Source organism: Galeopterus variegatus, unplaced genomic scaffold (genome assembly GCF_000696425.1).
Source record: "Galeopterus variegatus unplaced genomic scaffold, G_variegatus-3.0.2 Scaffold1126, whole genome shotgun sequence".
Classification (NCBI taxonomy): domain Eukaryota; kingdom Metazoa; phylum Chordata; class Mammalia; order Dermoptera; family Cynocephalidae; genus Galeopterus; species Galeopterus variegatus.
Genome location: NW_007727237.1, coordinates 124100 through 147979, shown reverse-complemented (window position 1 = coordinate 147979; position 23880 = coordinate 124100). Strand labels below are relative to the sequence as shown.

At 33.7% G+C, this 23880-nt stretch overlaps 1 protein-coding gene across 2 annotated transcripts in view; it reads right to left on the bottom strand.

The window, feature by feature from the left end:
• The window catches only part of STXBP5 (syntaxin binding protein 5 (tomosyn)), a 185207-nt gene that overhangs the window by 67460 nt on the left and 93867 nt on the right, over positions 1-23880 (bottom strand). For both annotated transcript variants that reach the window (XM_008574988.1, XM_008574989.1), the window contains exons 10-16: positions 13855-14009; positions 11939-12011; positions 9304-9451; positions 8933-9000; positions 8622-8662; positions 7631-7851; positions 6951-7129 (exon numbers count right to left, since the gene is read on the bottom strand). In XM_008574988.1, the coding sequence (XP_008573210.1) occupies positions 6951-7129; positions 7631-7851; positions 8622-8662; positions 8933-9000; positions 9304-9451; positions 11939-12011; positions 13855-14009 (885 nt within the window). The remainder of the gene's footprint in view (positions 1-6950; positions 7130-7630; positions 7852-8621; positions 8663-8932; positions 9001-9303; positions 9452-11938; positions 12012-13854; positions 14010-23880) is intronic.

Sequence of the window (23880 nt, the reverse complement as noted above, 5' to 3'; positions counted from 1 at the left end):
TTAAAAAATTGTTTTGATTGCACAGAATCTTTCTCCAATAATTGCTCCCACAAAACATATATATAAAGCCTGGTTACTTCAACTATTTGTGAGGCTTCTGCCTTGGAGTAACAGCGTATGAATGAAGGACAGCAGAAAGACTACTCAATGTTGAATCTCCTGACCCCAAACTCAGAGGTAAGAACGCTTGAATCATTTAGTTAGTACTTGTAGTGATGAAGATCATGACACCTGACCTTTTGGTGACATATTTGCTAAGTAAGAGTAGATTTTCCAGGCTTCAGGGTAAATGTGATTCATTGAGGGTACTCCTAATATGATTTGAGCCATAGTCACTTTGAGATATGCAAGATTTTCAAGGCAATGCACTCAGAACTGTACACTGGCTGAGGCAAAATTTCTGAATTCTTCTCAAGGAAATACCCACTAATCAGCTGCAGTGGTCCATCACCAGAGACAGAAATAAATATCGAGGCATTCCATCTCTCCCTAGAGATAGCCTTGACACAGGCATAGGCTGAAGAGTCTGAGTGTGCTATTTTCTCCTTGTACGAATTAGGTATAGAAAGTAAGGTTCAAGAAAGTGTCCTCCCTCCCTCTGGCATATTAAATGTACACTTTAGATTAGATTCTCAAGAACAGGAACAGGCATTCCAGAGATAATTTTGTAAGTGCACATATGGGCACATTTAAGACTTAAGTGACACAGAACTCATGGAATTCTTATTTTAGTTAGTATGAAGAAACCGAAAGTTCTTAAGCAAAAACAAAAAGCCAGCTAAACCTGAAGCAAAATCCCTAACTGGTAAAAAATTAGAAATCTAAGCAAGAAATGACAGCATGTAAGTTAGATTTTAAAAATATAAAATGGGAAGGGGGTGCTATGTTTTTTGTCTATATTAAGTTATTAAGTTATTAATGTATTTAAGTTAATTTGTTTACTTTTTAAAGACAAGATGTTGAATCTTTATATAAAGCTCCATAATCTGTACAAACGTATTTTAAATGCTAAAGTGATATTTGGAGGCCTTCCAGTTTCAAAATGATTAACTGTTTGGATAAATACCTTGCAAAGGGACCACTGCAAAGGAATGCCTGTTTCTGCTCCTGAGAATCTAATGTGCACATTTAATATGCCAGAGGGAGGGAGACCACTTCCTTGAACCTTACCTTCTACACCTAATTCACACAAGGAGAAAATAGCAATTTAAATACTTAAATAAAAACATAAAGTTTCATTGGTAAAGGAAGTAAATCAACGAGCTGATTATACAACATTTCTTCACAAAAACAAATTATGTACAAAGGAATTTTATATGAAAAAAAAAGAACCTCAATATCAATTATATTTTAACAACAGTTTTTGTTTTATTTCTTATTTTTATAAACTGGCCTTTGGGACTGTGGACTAAAACAAGTAGTTTTAAGTTAATAAGTATCTGCATTTACCTGACAACTACTAAAAGGTTAAAAATGAGGTTCAAACCGCTCGTGATTTAAAAAAAAGAATCACTAATGAATATATGGATTTTAGACAAAAGTCTCAAAAACCTGTATTTTATATCTTTCAGTGCTTACATAAAATTCTACTAAGAGAACAGTTACCCCTGTCTAATATATCCCTGAATACAGATTGTGACTCTCTCTCTAAAAATTGGTTCTTTGGTAAGGTAATACGAAAGAATTATCCAGACTGTAAGTTAATTTTAAGATAACGGCTAAAGAAAAAAAAAAAGGAAATAGAGTTACCGCATAATCCCTGTTTACAGTCTTCCTATACATTCTTATTCTGGTGTTTTATCTAAATCCCAAAATAAGTGATCTAACGAACCGTGTCAGTAGAGTCATTACTTTATGATACACTTTATTATAACTCATTTATATTTATATGTTAAAAGTTCAGGTCTTAAAACTTTAAGTAATGTTGTAATTTAAATTTATTTTTTAATATAGCCATACATGACATCATATATTAAAGTTAGTAAGAATTTCTACTCATTAAATCAAAGAAAAAAAATCGGGCATTCAAAGTTTACACACACATACACACATAGAGTCAAGTTAGCAGAAATGCTTCTCCAATCTCCTGGTATTGAATGTTAGTGGAATTCCTGGGCCTCTCTCTACCCCCTTTCTAACTCTAGAGAGTGCCCCCTTTCTAACCCTAGGGCAAAGTGGAGTGCCTTATGTAGCTGGTAAATATGGAAATAATTAACAAGGCCTACTTATTTCACCCTCGTCCTTTGTCCATTTTGGAGCAAGTCCTCCAGTGGAAGCATTTGCTTTTCTCCTGCAAAGGTAGGACGCTTAATGCTGCATGACTGGAAGGATAAGGCTGCCTCAGTATGTAGGTCAGTCAGTATCAGGAATCCCACCTGGCTCTTATGCTAGCTGACATACCTTTATCAATAATTAAGGTGATATTTTTAGTCACCACCTGAAATTACTTTATTTCTTAATGTGGTAAGAATACAGATAGGGAAAGAGAAGTATAATTATTGGGCTGCTTTGTAGATCCCAATAAGCAATAACAGGTGACCAGATTTTTGCTGTATCTCTTATATATGTTTTTAAAGTCCAAACTGCTTGAGAGTTCCATCCATTTTATACAATACAGCAATAGGACAGTTTACCTCTATCTAATACCAAATGCTGCTTCCAAGAAGAGCTATCAGTTAAAACATCAACAGTCTTGAAATCAAATGAGCTTATAAAATTTAATTATATATTAAGTTAGTGTATAAATAACCATAGTAGGAAAAAAATTATTACAAGTGATTCAACATAAATCAAGGATGGTCATAAAAGTTCTGAGATGGTGCTGAAAAGACTTAAACACCAACTCAGAAAAAGGATTCTCTAGCAAAGTGTTACAAAATCATATTAAGTTAATCAAATTGAATAAGTTAAAAAAAATTGCCTGTAAAAAAAACCTAGGAGTCCATAATGATATTCAAAAGGGAAAGAAAGAAAATTATTATCAAATTTTTCTTAGGATTAAGAAAAAAATTATTTATATGAATATTCCCAGGACAGGCAAAGCATAACCATATGCAAAGTAATTTGATTACACATCACTTGAGAGATGTGCTGTAAGCTCTATAAAACAATAAAATGTTATATTTTATTATTCATTTAGTAGTTTTACTGTTAATAATAATTTTATTATAATCTTGGACTTATTTTTGTTAATGAATATAATAGTTAAAGGAATAATTCCAGGTTGCTCAAATTAAAGTGGTTTAGGGAAGAGGTTGAAAAAAAGTTAACGAGTTACATTATAGAGTAATATGAAAATTCAATGAAAAGTATAAGGGTTTTAATTATGTTTTTAAAAAATCTTTTTTTTTTTTTCTAGATCTTGTCACTGGGTGGCATACACATACTGTACGAAGATAGTGCTTATTAAAAACATTACATACATTTCTAGAAATCATATTTTGTTCTGTTATTCTATTTACCACTAAAAGGAACCCGGGCTTCTTTGAGAAGCTGATTCCACTTGAGAGGCCAGAAGGAGTTCAGGCAAGTCTAGAATACCTTGTTAAGAGAAACCAAAGATGGTCACAAAAGTTCTGAGGTGGTGGTGAGAAGACTCAGACATCAAGATATAAAAGGCTCCCTCTGGGCCGGCCCCATGGTGCACTCGGGAGAATGCGGCACTGGGAGCGCAGCGGTGCTCCCACCGTGGGTTCGGATCCTATATGGGATGGCCGGTGCGCTCACTGGCTGAGCGCGGTGCAGGCGACACCAAGCCAAGGGTTGCGATCCCCTCACCGGTCACAAAAAAAGACAAAAATAAATAAAAAATAAAAAATAAATAAAAGGCTCCCTCTAGCAAAGTGTGACAAAATCACATTAAGTTAATCAAATTCAATGAGTTAAAACAAACTGCCTGTGGGGCTGGCCCGGTGGCGCACTGCTACAGTGCGCTGCTTGGGAGCGCGGTGGTGCTCCCGCCGAGGGTTCGGATCCCACATACAGACTGGCCGCTCACTGGCTGAGCAAGGTGCGGGCGCAACACCGAGGGTTGCAATCCCGTTGCCGGTCCCGGTCCGGTATGGGCGTGACACTGAGGGTTGCAATCCGTTGCCGGTCACGAAAAAAGACAAAAAAATAAATAAATAAAATAAAACAAACTGCCTGTAAAAAAAAAAACCCAAATCTAGGAATCCATGATGATATTCAAAAGGGAGAGAAAGAACATTATCATCAAATCATAGTCACATTAATTTTTCTTAAGAATCAGAAAAAAATCTGTTTATATGTATATTCCCAGGATAGGCAAAGTATATCCATACATAAAAGTTAACAGTTAACGTCAACAACAAAAAAGGACTCTCCTCCATACATTAACAGATTGGCTAATGAGACTTTCTGGCTTTAGAGACTCCCTTGAAACCACCAGCTTAAAAGGCATCCCTAAATTAAGGGATATTCTACTAAATATTGCAAAAGATTAATAGTGTGCCAAAACATTCCATCACTGGTATGAAATGTCCTCCTGACCAATAAAGATAGCCATACAATGATCTTAGGTCCATGAACAGTAAAGAAAACTCACGGTTCCAGAACTAAGCTGATATTACCTTTTAAATGAATTTAAATATTGCAGAATTCTGTGTTTTGGTTTGCTGGCTGGTGGTTTTAAAAGTTGCCCCTGGTTGCCCACTTAACTATTCCCCTTCTTTCAATCAGTAAAAAACTAGAAAAAGGCCTTTCGAAGAACAGAAGACAAAGATTCATCTATTAGACTTGCCTCTAACTTTAACCTAGAAAGCCAAGGTAAAAGGTCTTGTCACTCTGATCCATATAGCATGGCTTCTCCTGTCAGTACTATTTCCTCTGACATAGCTTGTCAGCAGAAAGCAATGCACTGATAGTGCTTACTCGAAAAGTAGGAAAATGATTTAATGTTTTAGACTGCTGGATTTGTGGCCACAAGCCTATGAACATTTGGAGTTGTAAGAAACGATAAAGTACAAATTAAAGTATTCTAATTTTGTTGAAGACAATGTATGTTTATATAGAGTTGTTATATTGTTAAAATGCCACTTCAGTAGTTGATAAAACTGCTAAAGAAATACAGAAATATGTTACAAAAAATGCCCATAAGACTAATCGTAATTTATATATTTATAAACTCTGAATTTTACAAGGAACTGGGGAAAAAACACATTTAAATTAGAAGAAAGGGTATTAATAGAACTTTTACAAATTTCAGTGTAAAGTAGTACTGAGTAAGTAACAAAAGAGAAAAATGTAGACTTCTGTATTTGAAAGTCTCATTCTGGCTAAACATGCTGGAATGTAGCTAAAAGAAGGTGTGTGCAAGAGAGAGAGAGCGGGTGGGGAGGGGAGAGAAAGACAGAGAAAGGAATGGAGGAGGTAGAAAGACGGAGGAAACCCTCGAGATCTTTCTGCGAAATGTAGCTGCTTAACCTCAATGCTTACATTGTTTAGAGTTTCTCATCCTTGGCATTACTGACATTTTCAGCTGGGTAATTCTTCGTTGTGGGTGTTGTCCTGTACATTGTAGAATATACAGCATTGTCCCTGGCTTCTACCCACTAAATGTCAACATCGTCTCCGTTCCCTCTGGAGTAAAAATTTACAATGCCTCCAGACAGTGTCAAATATCCCCTGGATAAAATCATCCAGAGTTGAGAAGCAAAATACACAATCTCAAGTTTTTGTAAACACATAAAGATTTTTTTTTTTTTCCAGTGGCTGGACAGTATAGGGATCTGAACCTTTAACCTCGGTGTTCTTACACCACACTCTAACCAACTGACCTAACCGGGCAGTCCAAGAATTTCTTTAAATCTGTACTTTTTGAATTATTGTGATATAAAAAAATCTGTCTGGCTCATCTTTGGTGTGAGTGCATTTCTGATTACACAGACATTCTTCATGGTAATTGTTAAACCACTCACCAATAGAAAAGATTCTAGCAGATCCAAAGAAAAATAGTGCAAAGCCTGATTCTTTTATAATAAATGCAAATTCTCTCTTTAACTTACCACCTTCCTTTCCTTGAACCTACTACAGTCTGGCTTTTGCCTCCCAACATTCTACTGAACCTCTCTGACCTCTTCCAGAACCACTTTTCAGTCGTTATCCTAATTGACTTGTCCATAAATGTAATACTTTCAGTAGCATATTCTTCATGTAATTCTTCAATAATTTTAACTCTTTACCTATTGTTTTATTTATCTTCCTATATCTTTTTAAAAAAATTAGCTACTCAATAATATAATCTGGACAGAAAAAAAAGAAAAAGTAAACTTTACCCAATTTATCCCTGTATAAAAAGCAAGATGTACTTCAATAATTTTAACTCTTTACCTATTGTTTTATTTATCTTCCTATATCTTTTTAAAAAAAATTAGCTACTCAATAATATAATCTGGACAGAAAAAAAAGAAAAAGTAAACTTTACCCAATTTATCCCTGTATAAAAAGCAAGATGTTTTTAAATCTGGAATGCTACAATAAAGGTTTTTAAATAAAGATACTGTAGTGCTAGAGGAAATTCAGAAAAGATAAGAAAATGATTATGTCTCTAATTTAAAGACTAAAAAACTCAAAATTTTCTGAGTGGTAGAAAGCAGTCTGAACATAAATCTGATCTACATATAAATCCAGACTAAAAACATCAATGAATCTAGAAGATTGAATGATATATAGAGGAAAGGTTTTGCTGCTTACTAGTATGTTTGGAGATCAAACCTTACCATTTTAAGGATAAAATCATGGAATGCAATCATATTTCTCTTGATCCTATAGAAAAATGTGTTGGATCAACCACAGTAAAACAAAGGAAGAGCCATTCTTATGCCATTTTACTCCATCAAAGGAAAATGTTACTGCAGCTTTACTAATGCTTTTAATTCATTTGAATTAAAAGATAATACATGAAATCACTCGGTGATTTTTTTAAAACTTACTTTAAACAAGGTACATTGTCACGAAGCCCATCAGATGAACTGCTACTGGTAGATGGATGTGATTGAGGAGGAATGGGCTGAGGATTGGAACCTCCCACAGGTGTTGGCAAAGGTGGTGCCTGCTCACCCTCTGGAGATTCCACATCATTTATTTCATATAACAACCGAACTTCAAGCATCTGTTGTAAAAGTAAGGCAGTTTACCTACTCCTAATAATTACTGCTCTTTTTATTACAATTTACATACATACACATAAACTTGAATGGAAAGAATATTTTTGAAGATAAAAATTTAGCAAGAATTCTAAAGGTAAGAATTTAGCAAGGAAAAAAAAGTTTCTGATTCAGCTGTTTAAAAATGTATGTGTGTATGTGGAGGAGTACACAAACAGGAATTATGATTTTAGAACTTATGACACTCCTGTTAATACCAAATTAGAGTATACTTATACTTATATTACCTTTCCTTAAATGAAACATACAGTGTACTTAAGGATTTAAATATTCAGTAAAAAAGATATAGGAAAAAATGCTATTTTTCATGAAAGAGATATGGCAATGTAAATACTGAGGTGTTTTTAAGAATTCAATACAAAACCAATTGCACATAGTCTTCTAAATAATTCACAAATTTAAAAATATCAGACACTCGCCATTAAAAATAATTAAGAGACTATTACCGGAATGACTTCTGTAATCACTTCCTGTTTGCTAAATCTATAAATAATGACATGAGCTGAAACTCCTGCTATGCACAGCATTCTACTTTCTGGACACCAGGAGATGATCTGAATGGCATATGGATCTTCATCCACAATATCTGTGTTTGGCCTGTCATCTTTATTTCTCGACTTTTCAAATACTTTAGATGTCTTTAGTTTATATAATACTTGCAGAGTTACTAGAAAAAATATATGTTAGACAGTTTAATACAAAAAGACCAAATAAAAGATAATATTTAATCAGTCACACTATGTGGGAAAATAGCCTGTATTTATAAAAACAATATTTTAATTTTTCAGTCTACATTTTAGCAGTCTATTGTACATTTAGACAATATATTCATTGTAGTACTCATTGGCCAAAAAAAGGTGTACTTGTTGCACTCATTTAAAAAAATCCACTACCATGATGGATTTAGACAATCTGAAAAAAATGAATAATACAGATTTTGAGTTAAAAAAAAAGTCTAAATACAATAAAAATAATAAAGGATATATTTTGCTTCCTAAAATGATTTTCTACATATTTTCTCTGGAAAAGGTACCAATATTATCAAATGCTCCTACATGCTACTATGTAACAACCAGATATATTTCACAATGACAACACAAATTTTTGTGATACTGCGAATCAGGCATTAAAATTATTCTTAAAAATTTGTTACTTTGGAATATATTCCTGCTTCTCCTATCTTTGAGTTAGGAAGAGAAGGTCTGAAGAAATTTTGAAGAAAGGATTTGAATACTTCTGTTTCGAATCATTTTTGATTTACTAATATTCTTACAACCATCTTTATTAAAAACTCTAAAATCATGTGATTAATCTGGCATTAAATTTATAGTCCCTAAATTTCAAAACAAATGTTGGTTTTGCAATTATTATAAAACAGGATGTATAAAGGCAATGGTTGTGTAACATATAGCAAACAATAAATATTCAAATACTTACTTGCAGAGGCATCCCAGAACTTAACTGACCCATCAGCATGCCTATGAAAAGCAAATGAGTTAAGAAATGTAATGTAAAAAAAATTACATTTTTTGCTTTTTTATAAGTTAAGTAATGGATATTTAAAAAGATAGTCACCAAAATGAGTAAAAAGATAAAAAGCAGGGTAAATTGGTAAGTTCTTGATAATAACATTTCTTATTATGTTACAACATAAAAGAAAGCTCTACCTGCCCAATAAATTAAAATTCATGTAGTCTTAATTGTTTAGCTATTATTGATTTACTTGATGAAAACAGACTTTTACTTACCCTGTAATAATTATTTCTGGGTAACTTTGAGCACCCAAGCCCCAGTTACCTCCATTGATAGGCCATTCCTACAAAAAAAGATCACTGTATAAAGCAACTTGCAAGCATAACATACATCTTCAAACAAGGCTACTTCAAAAAGTCCGTGGAAGAATAGAACTGAACGATAATCTTTCCATGAATTTTTTGAAGTATCTTTATACACACACACACACACACACACATGAAAACAGTGAACAGCATATTTTGCTTTCAAAAATGATTTTCTATATATTTTTTACAGAAAAGTTATTATTATTATAAAACACTTCAAGTTGATAAATATAAAATGCTAAAATGTAACATTCAATACTGAAACTCATGTTCAATACCTTTTTGCTGTAACCTTGACGTTTCTGTCTAGCTCCAACAGAATAAAGTGCAGGAATAAGGTCCACAGGACAATCAGCAAAATATTCACAACATGTAACAGGGGATTCATGTATACTCAAAGGGTAGGGATTTTCAAATATAGGATATCTTTAACAACAGGAAAAAGAAAAATACTTATTAATTTACTGAATTATAACTTATGATTAACACAATAATGAAAACTTAAAAATATACAGTCTACCGCAGACATTAAATTGATTTAATTTATGTAAATATGTTTAGAATATTGAGGTCTTCTGTAATAAAAGATGCTCAATTAGAATAGTAAACAGAAAGGCTGTAGTTTCAAGTATATATCATGTGCCATACACTAGGTTAAGTGTTTTATATACATATATTTATCTCATTGACTTCTTGCACCAAATTTATGATTTTTTAAATAGGCATTTTATTGAAGAACAAAGGCTGAGAGAGAGTAATATGTCAAAGCCTTGACAGTTAGGAAGTAGTAGTAGCAGAATTTAAACTGCACTCAACCATAAAGTTATACGGTTCTCAATAACAGATACCTCATCCTTACATCAGCAGAACTAATACAAGGTTTCAATTCTTTTTCTCTTCATCAGCATGATACCTAGTCCAATATATAACCATAAAGTCCAATATTTAATACAGAAGTTTCTCTTGTTTTAGTGATATCTAAAATAAAATTCCACCTTAAATGTTTTCTAGATACAAAATTACTTTATTAAACAAAGCAAAACATGATTTTAAAAATCATGAAACTAAAGTAAAATCCTATATAAATACACAATGATATTTCTTTTCTAAAGTCCTTAGAATGAGAATAGTTACTTAAAAACATCTGGAAAACCAGAAACTAGCTGAAAAAATATAAAAAGTACAAAGTAGCTAATGTTAAAAAATTAGATGTATTGATCAATCTACTGCTGACAATAATTCTGAAAAATGGGAGAGGAATTTCAGAAAAATCCCTTATACACTGCGAAATGAACCCAACTATCACCACCCCCTTCCCCAGCCAGAACACAAAACACAAACAAAAACACGCATGACAAAAATGACAAGCAACTTTTTTCTTTCTAACACAGGTATTTCCTTATCTCAGTGATTCTATTACTATACATTGTTACTTTCCTAAATAAAATGCCTAGACACAGGTTACTTGCATAGTATTTTCCTTGACTTAAGTGTATCTTAGTACAGACCATATGTGAAAAGTCTCAATTATTTGAAAAACTTACCTAAGGGGAAAAAATAAAAGAAAATCATATTAAGAATGCTACAACTGTCATACAGATATAATATTTTCAAATGGTCTTATTTTTAAAAAGAAAAAACATTACAATTGATTTTAACAAGTAGCAGATACTAAGTTAAATGGAATTTAGGATTGCCTAAAAATCAGTAAAAAATACTGTTCACCTACTCAGACTTTCCAATCTCAGCATTATTCACATTTTGGGCAAGTTAATTCTTTATTGTGGGGGACTGTTCTGTGCATTCTGGATGTTTTGCAATATCTTTGTCTTCTATGCACTGGATGCCAGGAGCAAACCTCCTTCCCAATAAAAATGTCTCCACAGACATTGCCAATTATTCTCTGGGGAGAAATCACCCTTGACTGAGAAACACTGAAATATTGAAATACTGAATGAGTAAACTCAGTCAAAAATCATGCTTTATGATTATTTCTCAAGAGATATAAAGACGACAAGGATACTTCAAAAGTTCATGGAAAATAGAATTAAAAGATAATATGATTTTTTTCCATGAACTTTTTGAGGTACCCTCATAAAATGTGCTTCCATTCCAAGAATTTATAAGTGAACATACTATCATCTATGAAAGAAAAAGCAGAATATGGCTTTTACAAATAAGCTGTGGTAAGAGATTTACAGATCAGATATGACATATATGGTAAAGAGAAGATAGGAAAAACTTTAAAAAGAAAAGAATAACTTTCAGAGTTATGTAGATTTCTGATGGTAGTAAAACAAGTGGAGTGTTTCAGCTATTGAGAATCACATAAGACTTGGAAGTGTGATATCTATTTAACACACAGTTCAGTTTTCTCTGAAAAAAGGTACCTCTGAAGACAGAGACCAGGTTGGAAATAAACCCTGAATTATCACTGTTCAAAGTAGTGCGCTGCAGTGTTTTCAAACCAAAAAATAATAGCAAACCATGCTTTAAAGAGGAGACTAACCAGACTGGTACTACATGTAAAATTAATCTGACAATGGTATGCACAACAGAGAGTGAATGGAGGTAGAGAGACTAAGAGAGCTTATTTGAAGGTAAATTGTAATGGGATCAATTTGGGACATGCTGATTTTGTGTGGCCCCAGAACATCCAAAAGTCAGTTTGAATCATATGAAATTTCAGAAATTCAACAAATTGTGACTTAAGAAATGGAAATTCGATGAGATTTTACATAATAGAGAAATTTGGCAAATAATAAGAAATGTGGGCCTGGAGCTCTAAAAAGAAGTCAAAGTTAGGGGTATAAATGTAGAGTTTTCAAGGAAATGAAAGGGCTAATCCTGTTCTAAAAGAGATCTTTTCTCACTACATACTGACAGAATCACTCACCAAATTTTATTTCTTACCCATTCTGTGCAAGGTCTATAAGTACTAAATCCTTTTCTAGAAGCACAACAACAGCATATGGTTCTTGAAAATCTGGAATAGGAGAACAATATACAAAGATGCAAAGAACAGCAAATCAGGTGATAAACATTTCCTGTTTAGTTTTTACTTCACTTTGTTTTATTTTCTCAAGTATTTAACATTCTGACCCTAAGATACTTCATGTAATTTAAGGCTAGTATGTTTTAGATGAGATAAATCTATTTAATAACCCACTAAACAAGATTTCACTTTTGTAAAGATGAATAAGGTAAAAAGTTCACAGTATCTTCTGTGGTAATGCAAATTCCAAGGCTGGACATAGAAAACAAAACTAAAATTTAAATCTGAATACCCATAAGAATGAGTATCATTATCAGATCTCATAGGAACCCAATAAAGTTCTATTATAATATTATAATATCTTTCTTGTATGTTTTTTATGTGTCTGTTAACTATAAAATGCATTTTATCTTTACAGAACAATGAACTTCAACTGAAATAAAAAAGATTAGACTTAAATCCCTCTTCAATTATATATGCTAACTATGAGGGTTAATTTTATGTGTCAATTTGTCTATGCTATGGTGCCTCGAGCTGTTTGGTCAAAACAAGTCTAGGTGTTGCTGTAAAGGTTTTTTTTTTTTTTTTTTTTTTTAGATGTGATTAATATTAATATTTAAATCAGTAGACTCTGAATAAAGTAGAATATCCTCTTAATGGGTATTAATACCCTCATCCAATCAGATGAAGGCCTTAAGGGCAGAGACTGACGTTTCCCAAAAAGGATGCAATTCTACCTCAAGACTGAAAAATAGAAACACTGCCTAAGATTCCAACCTGCAGATTTAGGACTCAAGATTGCAACATCAACTCTATCTTGAATTTCAAGTCCCCTAGTATGCTCTATAGATTTCAGACTTGCCAGCCCTCACAATAGTGTGAGCCAATTCCTTAAAATCAATCAATCAATCAATCATTATTTCTCTCTCTGTATATATGTACCTCATACTGATTTTGCTTCTCCAGAGAACCATAACTAACACACTAGCATTTTACAGAACTTTAAGATGCTTCTTAATATAGATAGCACTGTTTATCCTTCAAAGGCATTTACTACTAATACAGAGCTTATTAAACAAAAAATAAAATATTTCCTCTGAAGTAAAATTTGCAAGGTTATGAAGGCAGCATCTTCCCCAGAAGAATTAGCACAATAGGATAAGGAAACTACTTAGATAACATGTAAGTCTTTGTTTTGAATATTAGGTATTTATAAAGAATGAGTTTTGTCTGGCTAGGCTAAGGCTTAGAATCCTCACAGCTCCAACTGTCTAGCTCTCTTAATCCTGTTCATGACACCAATTGTAAAGCTATTCGACCACGCCAGTTGTCAGGCTCTTTTACCTGCCAGTAATCCTGCCAACTGGGCCAATTGTTGAGCTAGGGCTGGGTCTAGAGCTCAAAGACCCCTCAAGCCCGTCCACAGACGGGGTCACAAACGCTTCATATGCCAGGCTGGGTCACCAGACCCCTTCATGCAGGTCTATGAGCTAGCTAACCAGCCAAAAGTTCCCTGGAGCCATAGGTTGAAAAGCATGGCTGCACCGGGCAGACACTTCAGGCAGACACCCACCCACCTGCTTCACTCAAACTCCACTCCTCTCCTCTCTCTCTCCCCACCCCCGTACCTCTCTCTCAAGAACACAAGAACAGCAACAAAACTAAAAAGATACATTGGTGTGCATGTGCACTAACTACACACACACACACACACACACACACAAACACACAATGTGCTTACAAATGATGCTGCACCACACCCAGCTGGACCCAAGGCAAGGGCCCTGACCAAACTATTCTATTTTCCCAACAGTTTTAAAGAAGAAAAGCTTACCATTTGGGTATGGTGTTTCACACAGCGTTAGAAAATCAACAATTGAATAGTCCATTTCTAGTACAGCAGTACTTTTTCCATGCATCACTGTTAAGCAAGGTCTTCTTCCTACAGTATCATATGACAAACCTCCTGATAAAATAATAAAAGGTTCCCTGGAAATAAAATACATAGGTAGGATTATAAATAACAAAGACTATTCGCTTGTTGTATCATAAATTTTTTATTTAATGAAATACCAAAATCTTAAATTCTAACATTTTAACACATCATATAATTGAATAGCGGCATGTGGAATTTTTAATTGAATTAGTTAAGATACAGGTGAATTCCTGAAAATTAACCTATAACTTGGTCCCTAAAACTTTTTCTTTTATCCTTTATATATAGTTGTCATAAAATTCTCTTAGGTTTCTACTGATAAGTCTCTTGAATGTATTGTTTTTACTTACAATCCTAACCAGGCCTTTTCAACAAAAGGTCCAGGGAGAATCTTAAAGCCTTGAGGCATCCACTGTATGTAATGAATTAATGTCTCAAGGATACATGAAGAATTGTACTAGCTACAAATAACCCTTGAGAAAATTAAGAAGCAGTCACTCAAATCATCTCCTGCAGGTCTTAATTTTCTTCTGAAACTTTGGCTGATAAACTCTTGAACAACAGCTCTGTAGTGGATTGAATTATGTCCCCCCAAAACTCACTGAAGCTTGAATTTTGTCCCCCGAGTTTTATGTATTAGAAACAGCCCCCACAGTGACTGTTAAGAGGGTGGGAAATCCTATTATGGTAATTGAAAGGTGGAGCCTTGAAGAGGTGATTGGATTGTAGGACCGTGCAGTAGTGAATGGATTAGAAATGGTGGTCAAGGGCATGGTTCTGAGGGCTTTAAAAAGAAGAGGGGAGTCTGTCTGTCACTCTCTTTTTCTTGCTCTCTCTGCTTCCACCATCTTGCAATGTGAGAACACTGGGTTACTGCTGCCACCACCAGATGCACTTTGGACTTCCCAGCCTCAGAAACTGTTAAGCAATAAATTTCATTTTCTTTATAAATCACCCAGTTTCAGGTATTTTGTTATAGACAACACAAATGGACTAATGCAAGCTCCCATACACACGTTTATCAGCCACCAGCTTGCCACTTCTAATTAGCCCTATGACTCTGATAATTTAATTTTCCTACTCTCTCCCGCTGTTATTCATTATTAAATCTAAATAATTTTCTAGAACCAATTTTTAAAAGTACATTCTAAATATCTTGTCATATATTATGGTTTTGGTGTGTTTCTTTGGTGCTAAGTTATTTATGGTACATCATATAGATGACTTAAAAATTCTGCATATAATTTTTGTAAACCTTTCATTTATGATTTCTTAGACAGTTTTTAAATGCTTATTCTAAGGCCAGTATATCTGTCTTCTTCCTCACCCATTGTTCATGATGTTACCCCCTTTTCTATTTACCCATTTTTTAAAGTCTTCTATCTCCTACAATATAAGCAGTATGTAATAATACTAATGGTTAATAGCAACAGTTAAAAGTGCCAGATCTGGAACTAAGCCACCAGCATATAAATTTCAGCTCTGGCTTTACTTTCTGTGTGATCTTGGACAAGGTGCTTAACCTCTCTTTGCCTAGTTTCCACATCTATAAAATGGAGATACAGTGATAAGTACCTAACCTTAGACAATTCTTAAATTGGACAGACCTGACCCACAGTACACCTTTTTTAAGAGTTACCTATTATTACTGTCAGTGTCATCACATTGTCATTATCACCTCCTGTGAAAATTTCCCTTCTTATGATGTGTGAAAAATAATATTAAAGCTTCTAAATTATATCTGTTTTATCTAAAAGAAGAATAAGTAAACTTTACTAAAATTTAATTAGTTTAGTAGTTGTACAGGAATGTAATTTATAAGTAAATACAAATATTAGGGCAAATAACTCAATTGTTCTTTAATACTTAAACATTGTATCTATTTAAAATATATAAAACATGTATATACAAAAGTACTTTGAAAAGTTTGTGGAAAATAGATTTAAAAGATAATGCAAATCTTTCCAAAAACTTTTTAAAGGTACCCTCGTGTATACATGTATAAATATATATATAAGCATGTAGATTTTCCAGAAACTTTTTGAGGTATCCTGTGTTTGTGCACATAACATTTTTGTAAAAGTACACCTTCGTTTATCCTATTTTCCTTCTTTGCTTTGTTTTTTGTAGCATTTATTACTAAGAACTAATTTATATATTTTGTTCAGTTTTTCTCATCGAATTGTATGCTCCATGAGGGCAGGGGTTTTTGTGCATTTTGTTCATTGCTGTATCCAAAACAGTGCCTGGAACAGTGCCTGCCACACTAGAAACTTTTTGAGGTATCCTGTGTTTGTGCACATAACATTTTTGTAAAAGTACACCTTCGTGTATCCTATTTTCCTTCTTTGCTTTGTTTTTTGTAGCATTTATTACTAAGAACTAATTTATATATTTTGTTCAGTTTTTCTCATTGAATTGTATGCTCCATGAGGGCAGGGGTTTTTGTGCATTTTGTTCATTGCTGTATCCAAAACAGTGCCTGGAACAGTGCCTGCCACACTGTAAGTATTAATTAAATATTTTTTTCAAATGAACGAATAAATAGAAATATGTGTTGCACTAACCGTTCTCTAGTTTACTATCATTTAGGTTTTTCACCACTAAACTGATTTGGATAATCTTATTTTTCCAGCTAAATGCAGTAACCAGAGATTAAACTTTATCCTGAATAGAACCATACCCATACATACATTGTCTCAATTTCTCAGCCTACTATCATTATATGACTGTGGTCAGAAAAGTATATTTAATTTTCGTCCACTTTATATCACATATAATGAATAGCTAGAATATATCAAAACTAAACATAAAATACCAGGGAGAGGTGCAGTGTCCAACAGGGAACTAATATTTGTTAAACTTTTACAGACTGTGAGACCTGGGCCAGGTATTCTACATCTCATACCTCTACTCTACATTTACCACACTGAAGTATCACTGTTTATCTATTTTCCCTCTGTATATTTTACCTTTGTACTCCCAGGACCTAGCTAGGCACTCCAAAAAGTGTTTGTCAAAGACAGTTTAAATACTACTAAACCTATTGCTGAGCTGATCACTGCCCCACTACACTTCATGATTTGCAAATGCTGAAGCATGAGGCCTAGCATCTCAGATGATTCCAGCACACGTCCAGATTTGGGAAACATTGCCTAAAGTAGTTTGAAATGGAAGTGCTGTGCTATTCTGATACCCTCTCTGCATAATCAGTACTCCTACCTATATTATTCACTATCACTACATATTATAAAAATTGAGATTTAAGCTCTAAATACTCAATCTCATGACACTGAGATTATGTTACTACTTACATTACTAATTTTACCAAATCCCCAACATTTTTTTTTTCCAAATGGAAATATATAACTCTATTTATAATTATAAATTTGCTGAGTGGAATTACATGCACCTTAGCTCTTGAAAGCTACCCAGTAACTAATATCTAAAATTTACCACTCTAATCCCAGTGCTTAGTCCAAAGACATACATATTTACTGAATGAATGAATAAATAATAATTGATTTTTATAAGGCCCTATATCAAATTTCTAAGATTCTTAGTTCAAATTTCAAATATAAATTATTAATACCTAATTTGAATAGTGTAATGGAAAACCATGCTCTCATATTTGGTATAAATTTATCTATTCTTTATAGAAAATAAAAGTTAAAAGTTTAGATTTACTTTGCTGTATATACGTCAATTATAATAGGTTCACGGTCATACATGGTTGGAGTAAAAAACAAATTTAAGCAGCAAACTCAAAAAAGGCTAATGAATTCTTTCTACTAGGTTTTTTGAGCTATTACATCAACATGAAATAATCAAAAACAAGAGTTTCAAAACACTGCCTCTTTCATTTCAGGGCTAGGAAGGAAAAAGAAAACAAAATTTCAGGATATGAATTAAAAGCACTCTTCCAATCATATGATGTTACAGTCTTGAACACTGCTTTTCAAACTCTGTAGTCAAGAACTATTAAAAAATTGTTAATTCATTGCAAATCTATCCTTCTATAAAACACACACACACAAAAGACAACTGAATGTGAATGTGCACATAAATGTTGCAGAAGTGTCAAATGACATTAAAGTTTCTACACTCTTACTCTTAGTAAGTAAGTACTTATCTTGTCTTAGAACAGTTAGCATACAGGAATGGATCACAATCAACCGATCTAACCTGCTAATTCTACTACCTGGCTTACCCTATCACTATGAGGTGGCAGGGGGAAAGTGAGCATGTCACTAAGGATCTCATTGCTAGTCCTCATAGCCCCTCAAACTCTGCGGAGTTCAATCTGAAACCACATAACTCTTTAGCTGAGTGTGTCTGGGTAGGGAGGCCGATCCCAAGAATTACTCTTTGACAAATATACAGAACTACTATGTAGTTATGATAAGTTTTCTTCAGAGTCCATCCATTTTGAGCTGAAAGGGGAAATAACAGGGCAGCAGAAGAATAAATCATTATGATAATGAAGAGCAGTATGGAGAATATAAAGAGAACAGTGGCTAAAAGTGTAGGCTTTAGAAGCAGACATCTGTGTTCAAGTCCCAGCTTTATTACTCTGAATTTATGAGGATTGAAAAACTTACTTTAACAGTCTGAGCCTCAGTTTTCTCTTCAGAAATATCCACCTCATAAGAATGTTGTGAGAATTAAATGATATATAAAGTGGTTATTACAGTGTTTACTATGAAAAACATTTACAGTAAGTACCTATTATTTTACTATGATGATGATGATCATGATATTCCAGTGTTTTTCTAGTTCAGACTGGGACCACTGCCAGTTTTAAGAGGACTATCTGGAACTAGGGTAGCCAACTTCAAAACACGTTTCCCAGTGACCGACCCCTAAGACTTCTTTATTAGTACAGATAAAAAAAAATTTATCTGTTTGATAAAAATATAAAGAAACATAATTGCAGTGGATTGGATTATGTCCCCCCTAAACTCACTGAAGTGTGAATTGGGTCCTCCAAGTTTTATGTGTTAGAAACTTAGCCCCCACTGTGACTGTTAAGAAGGTGGGAAATCCTATTATGATAATCAAAAGGTGGAGCCTTGAGGAGGTAACTGGATCATACAGTAATGAATGGATTAAAAATGGTAGTCAGGGGAATGGTTCTGAGGGCTTTAAAAAAGAGGAGCGTATGTCTGTCTCTCTGCTCTCTCTCTCCTTCCACCATCTTGCAACATGAGACCCCTGGGTCACTGTCATCACCACCAGATGGACTTTGGAATTCCCAGCCTCAGAAACTGTAAACAATAAATTTAATTTTCTTTATAAATCACCCAGTTCTGTGTATTGTGTTATAAGCAACACAAATGGACTAATAATATATTAAGACAAATTCCTGTTAATTTAAAAACCAATTTAAAATAATATAGCTTTAGTAGAACAGATTCACATCTTACATGTATTTGGTATTTTTGTTGTTGTTGTTGTTGTTGTTGTTCTTTGTGGCTGGCCAGTATGGGGGTGTTACATGTATTTGAATAAAATGTTATGATTTTAATATAATTTTATATTAAATGTTTTGTCAATATAATTTTTGTTATGCTAAATTAAATTGTTATAGCAACTGAACCTAATTAATATCCTTTCAGGTATCAAAAATGAGGAACCCCAAAACATTTCCTTTTGCATAGCTCCTCTGAATTGCCGTATAGTATATAAAACCAAGGCTCAGAGTATGGGAGTGTTGTCTGTGGACATTTCGGTGTTCCCAAGACCCTTTCAAAAGGTGTGTGAGGTCAAAACCATATTTATTATAATATTAAGACATTACTTGCTTTTTCGTCATGTTGGTATTTGCACTGATGGCACAAAAGTAATAGTAGGTGGATAAAACTCTTATCTCAGCATGAATCAAAGCAGAGGCACCTGAGAAAGTCTTTGTATTCTTCACTGCCACACATCAAAACATCTTTGATGAAGCAGTAAGTTAAAATTGTTGTGGAAACAGACTTGGCAGGAAGTGGTCAGCACTCAGAGGGTAAAAGAGTCAGATATTTATTACGCCAGCAGGCCCAGACAAGCTAATGCTTGAAAATTTGGACCCTGAGCTCAGGTCTCACAAAGTTTTTATAAGTGTACTCTTCCACGGTTTTTACATTTTTTTTTTTTCCTTTTCTCAGCATTCACTAGGCTAGCATAGATAAGTGAGCTTGGTTACAGAAGCCAAAAATGCAGGTAGTGATTAGAGGCCAGACTAATGTTAATAAGCAAACAATGCTTCAAAGACAAAATATTACTTCAGGGACAAAACAGGCTTATTAGAAAATTATTTTGTCATTTTCCCAACAAAATGACATACTTTAAAATGCCCTTGATGAAGCAGTAAAATGACAAATTTTAAATCTTGACTCTTGACATGTCTTTCTAATATGCTGACAAATGGGAAGTACGCTTAACGAACTTCTGTACACATGGCTGAACAGTTAGGGGGGTACGTCAAAAAGTTTATTGAAAAATAGAATTAAAATATAATTGGAATCTTTCCATAAACTTTCTGAAGTATCCTCATATTTCTAGAAAAGTACTTGGACAATCTTTTTAGTGAATCAAGTGAAGTAGCCACTATTATTTTTGCTTAAAAGAATGACTGACAGACAATCATCATTTAGGCTTGGATAACTGAGAGACGTTTTCTCAAAAATGAATGAAATGAGTCTGTCATTTTAAAAAAAAATGACTAACATTATTTGTTTACCATGATAAAATCTAAGCTTTCACGTAAAAACTAGAATTTTGAAAAACTTACCTGCCACGTTGAGCTCAAAAGCTTGTCAATACTTAATGACTTTCTGATGAGATTGGTGGCAATATTAACAATTTGTTTTTATATTATATAATAAAATGTGTCAATATTGTAAGGTCTGAATGACTCACTGAGTCGATATTTTCTAAATGACTAGTGCTATGATGTTATAAAAGCATTTACTGAAAGTACATATAGACTAATAAATTTTAATGAAACAAGAGAATCAAAACCTTATTTATAGGCATTCAGATTCCACACCATAAGTACTGTTTAAAAAACTACCACTTAACAAGTTTTTATGTGGTATCTAAGATTATTTACCATTATTTTAAAAATCCAGGGAAACAGGGAAGAAGGAAGGAATGAAGGAAAGAAAGGAAGAAAAGACCAGAACAATATGTTGAACTTTCAGGAGGAGAGAACAAAACCAAGGATATCAGAGATGGGGCAGGAGGGGCTTTGGGAAGTGATAGGTCAGGCAAAGGGCATAAAAAAAAGACTACGATTTGTAAGAATTAATATGCTAATAATACAAATTTAAAATAAAAAATAAAATAAATAAAAGTCTATCTATACATACATCTGCATAGGCTGGATTTTCTTAATATACTTCAATTAAAATAACATGTCACAATAGACGATGTATACACAGATGTGAGAATCCAGCCACAGTCTATTATACTAGACTTTAAAGCGATTTGCTAAAGTAAAACATATCCACTGTCTTACTATTTTTTTAATTTTTTTAAGAAATAAAGTTATTTAAAAATGTTATTCATGTTAATATGCAAAGGATTATTATTATTTTTCTGAAATGAATTAATACATACTTTTAAAACTCTAAGCTTTATTTCTAATATGGTAATTATAAAATCCACATAAACAAAAGTTCTTTGGGGTTCTCAACAATTAAAAGTGTAAGGGATCCTGAGATCAGTTTGAGAACCATTGGTATACATCTAAGAATTAAGTACACGCAAAAGAAAATGTGCAATAATGACAAGTTTTCATTATAACAAAGGTAATATTAATTGTTTATAATTATCAAAACATTATAAAAAAGAGTATTATAATTAATAAAGGTAATAATAGTGGTCTTAAGTTTTATTAAAAGGAATACTGTTAGTACCATGGAAAAAAATTAAAAATGGTATTCTTGTCTAAATTGTGATCTACTGACCACTAACGTAATGACAAATATTTATGGAAACACTTTTCTTTTTTTTTTTTTCGTTCCTTTTCATGCTACCTAAACTTTAATGTTTTCCTTAATCATTTGAGAATCTGAGTTATTTAGCATCAGTCCTCTAACATCTGTGGCCCTCATTTAAAAGACTGGCTCACAAGTCACAATTTGGAAATAAGGGCAAAACAAGAATCAGTGAATTCTAAAGACCTGTCTTAATTATGAAAAGGAAAAAGATCTCAGTATACCTTCCCCACTTTGGAGGCAGAAATGTGCTTAACTACCTCTATAAACTGAAAATTTCATGAATCTTAAGAACCCTTAGAAGAATTATGGTACTCTTCATAGCCAATAAAGCCTGATGGTCATAACAAAAGCTGCTGTGATGAAGTTGTCATGTCTAAGGCAACACAACTTTTCTCTACCTGTGCTTTGCAGAACTGGGCATCAATTGTCGTGCTTAAGCTAAAATAGAAAGCAAAACAAACTTTAAACATCAACATTGTCGGGCCTTAAAAACTAACGCCACCTTAAGTGACATTACAAGCGGCGCCATTATGGGCCCACAAGGGAGTATTAATGTGGCAGCCTAAGATGGCACCGGGAGGAGGTAGGGTAGGAGTATCTGCGGGAACCTTGCCTTAGTCCTTATTGGCCAAATATGTGCTTCTGCGCTCGTAAACACTGCGTGATTGCAATAGCTAGGTATTGAGACAGGATGCATGCTCTTGTAACCTTTGAGCTGGTTGGAGGATGTAAAAACCTCCCTTCCCCATTTGCCTTTAAAAGCAAGTGCTTGTGTGATAATAAATGGAACTGCTTGACAGAACCCTCGAAACGTATGAGTGTTCTTTAACAGGTTGGTTGGGGCTGGCAGCTGTGCTCACCTCTCTTCACGGCTCTCTTCCTCCGTCTCCTCTCAACCCGGACTGGGGAAAGAGGAACCTGGGCAATCCGCCTGCCCACCAGAAGGGACACCAAGGGAGTGACTGATAGCAAGGCAAGGGCTGTTCGGGTCAGCCGGTGGCAGACCCAACACAACATGATAACTCAACAAGTTAAACATGCTGTGTTTGGTAGACCTGCTCAAACTGTACAAAGTCCACAAAAATTACGCACTGGGACTTCTATTTACTGTAGTCTTAATATGCAGACTGGTTAGGATGTATGAGATTTAAAAGGATACAACAAATATTCATATTAGTCCATTATTCTGGGCTGTTTTTAGTATAGGTACGAATAAGAGAATTTAATTATGTAACAAGTAATCATTGTTTAAAAAAAGAAATCTAAAATCCCTAATATAGTCTTTGCCATGTGGATGAATAATTTGTGATGAAATGGACTGTGTATTACGTTCACAATGTTACAAGTATTATTTCAAAGCTCACCTATGAGAAAACACTTCATAGTTTTCAAACTCATTTACTGTGGACAAGGTTGTACATAGATTTGATCCCTACCCTCTAGAAAGACATAATATAAATCCTACAAACTCATACCAACATGTGCGGGTACTTCAAAATGTTCAAGGAAAAATAGAATTAAAAATAATATGAATCTTTCTTTGAACTTTTGAGGACCCCTCATATAAGCAGCCAAGTAACAGTAATAGAACAGTCAGTGAACCATCACCAAGAAACTCAGTGTACCTACAGATCAAAAGTGAAAGCATTTTAGGGATACAGAAAATGTAGATTAGGATGAATAATGATAGATAATCTATCCTTAGACAAGTATGAACAATCCATAAAGTTTTAACAATGTGCCAGAGAACCAATTTAGATCATAAAGGCATAGCTCTAAAAGAAGAGATTGTAGGAAAGTTCAGACAGTGGTAGGAAAAGTAGGATGAATAAAGCAGAGGAAGTATAAGCAGGAGATATCTGAATAGTGATGGAGTTTGGATGTGTTGTCCACCCATGTGGAAGTCTAATCCCCAATGTGGCAGTGTTAGGAGCTT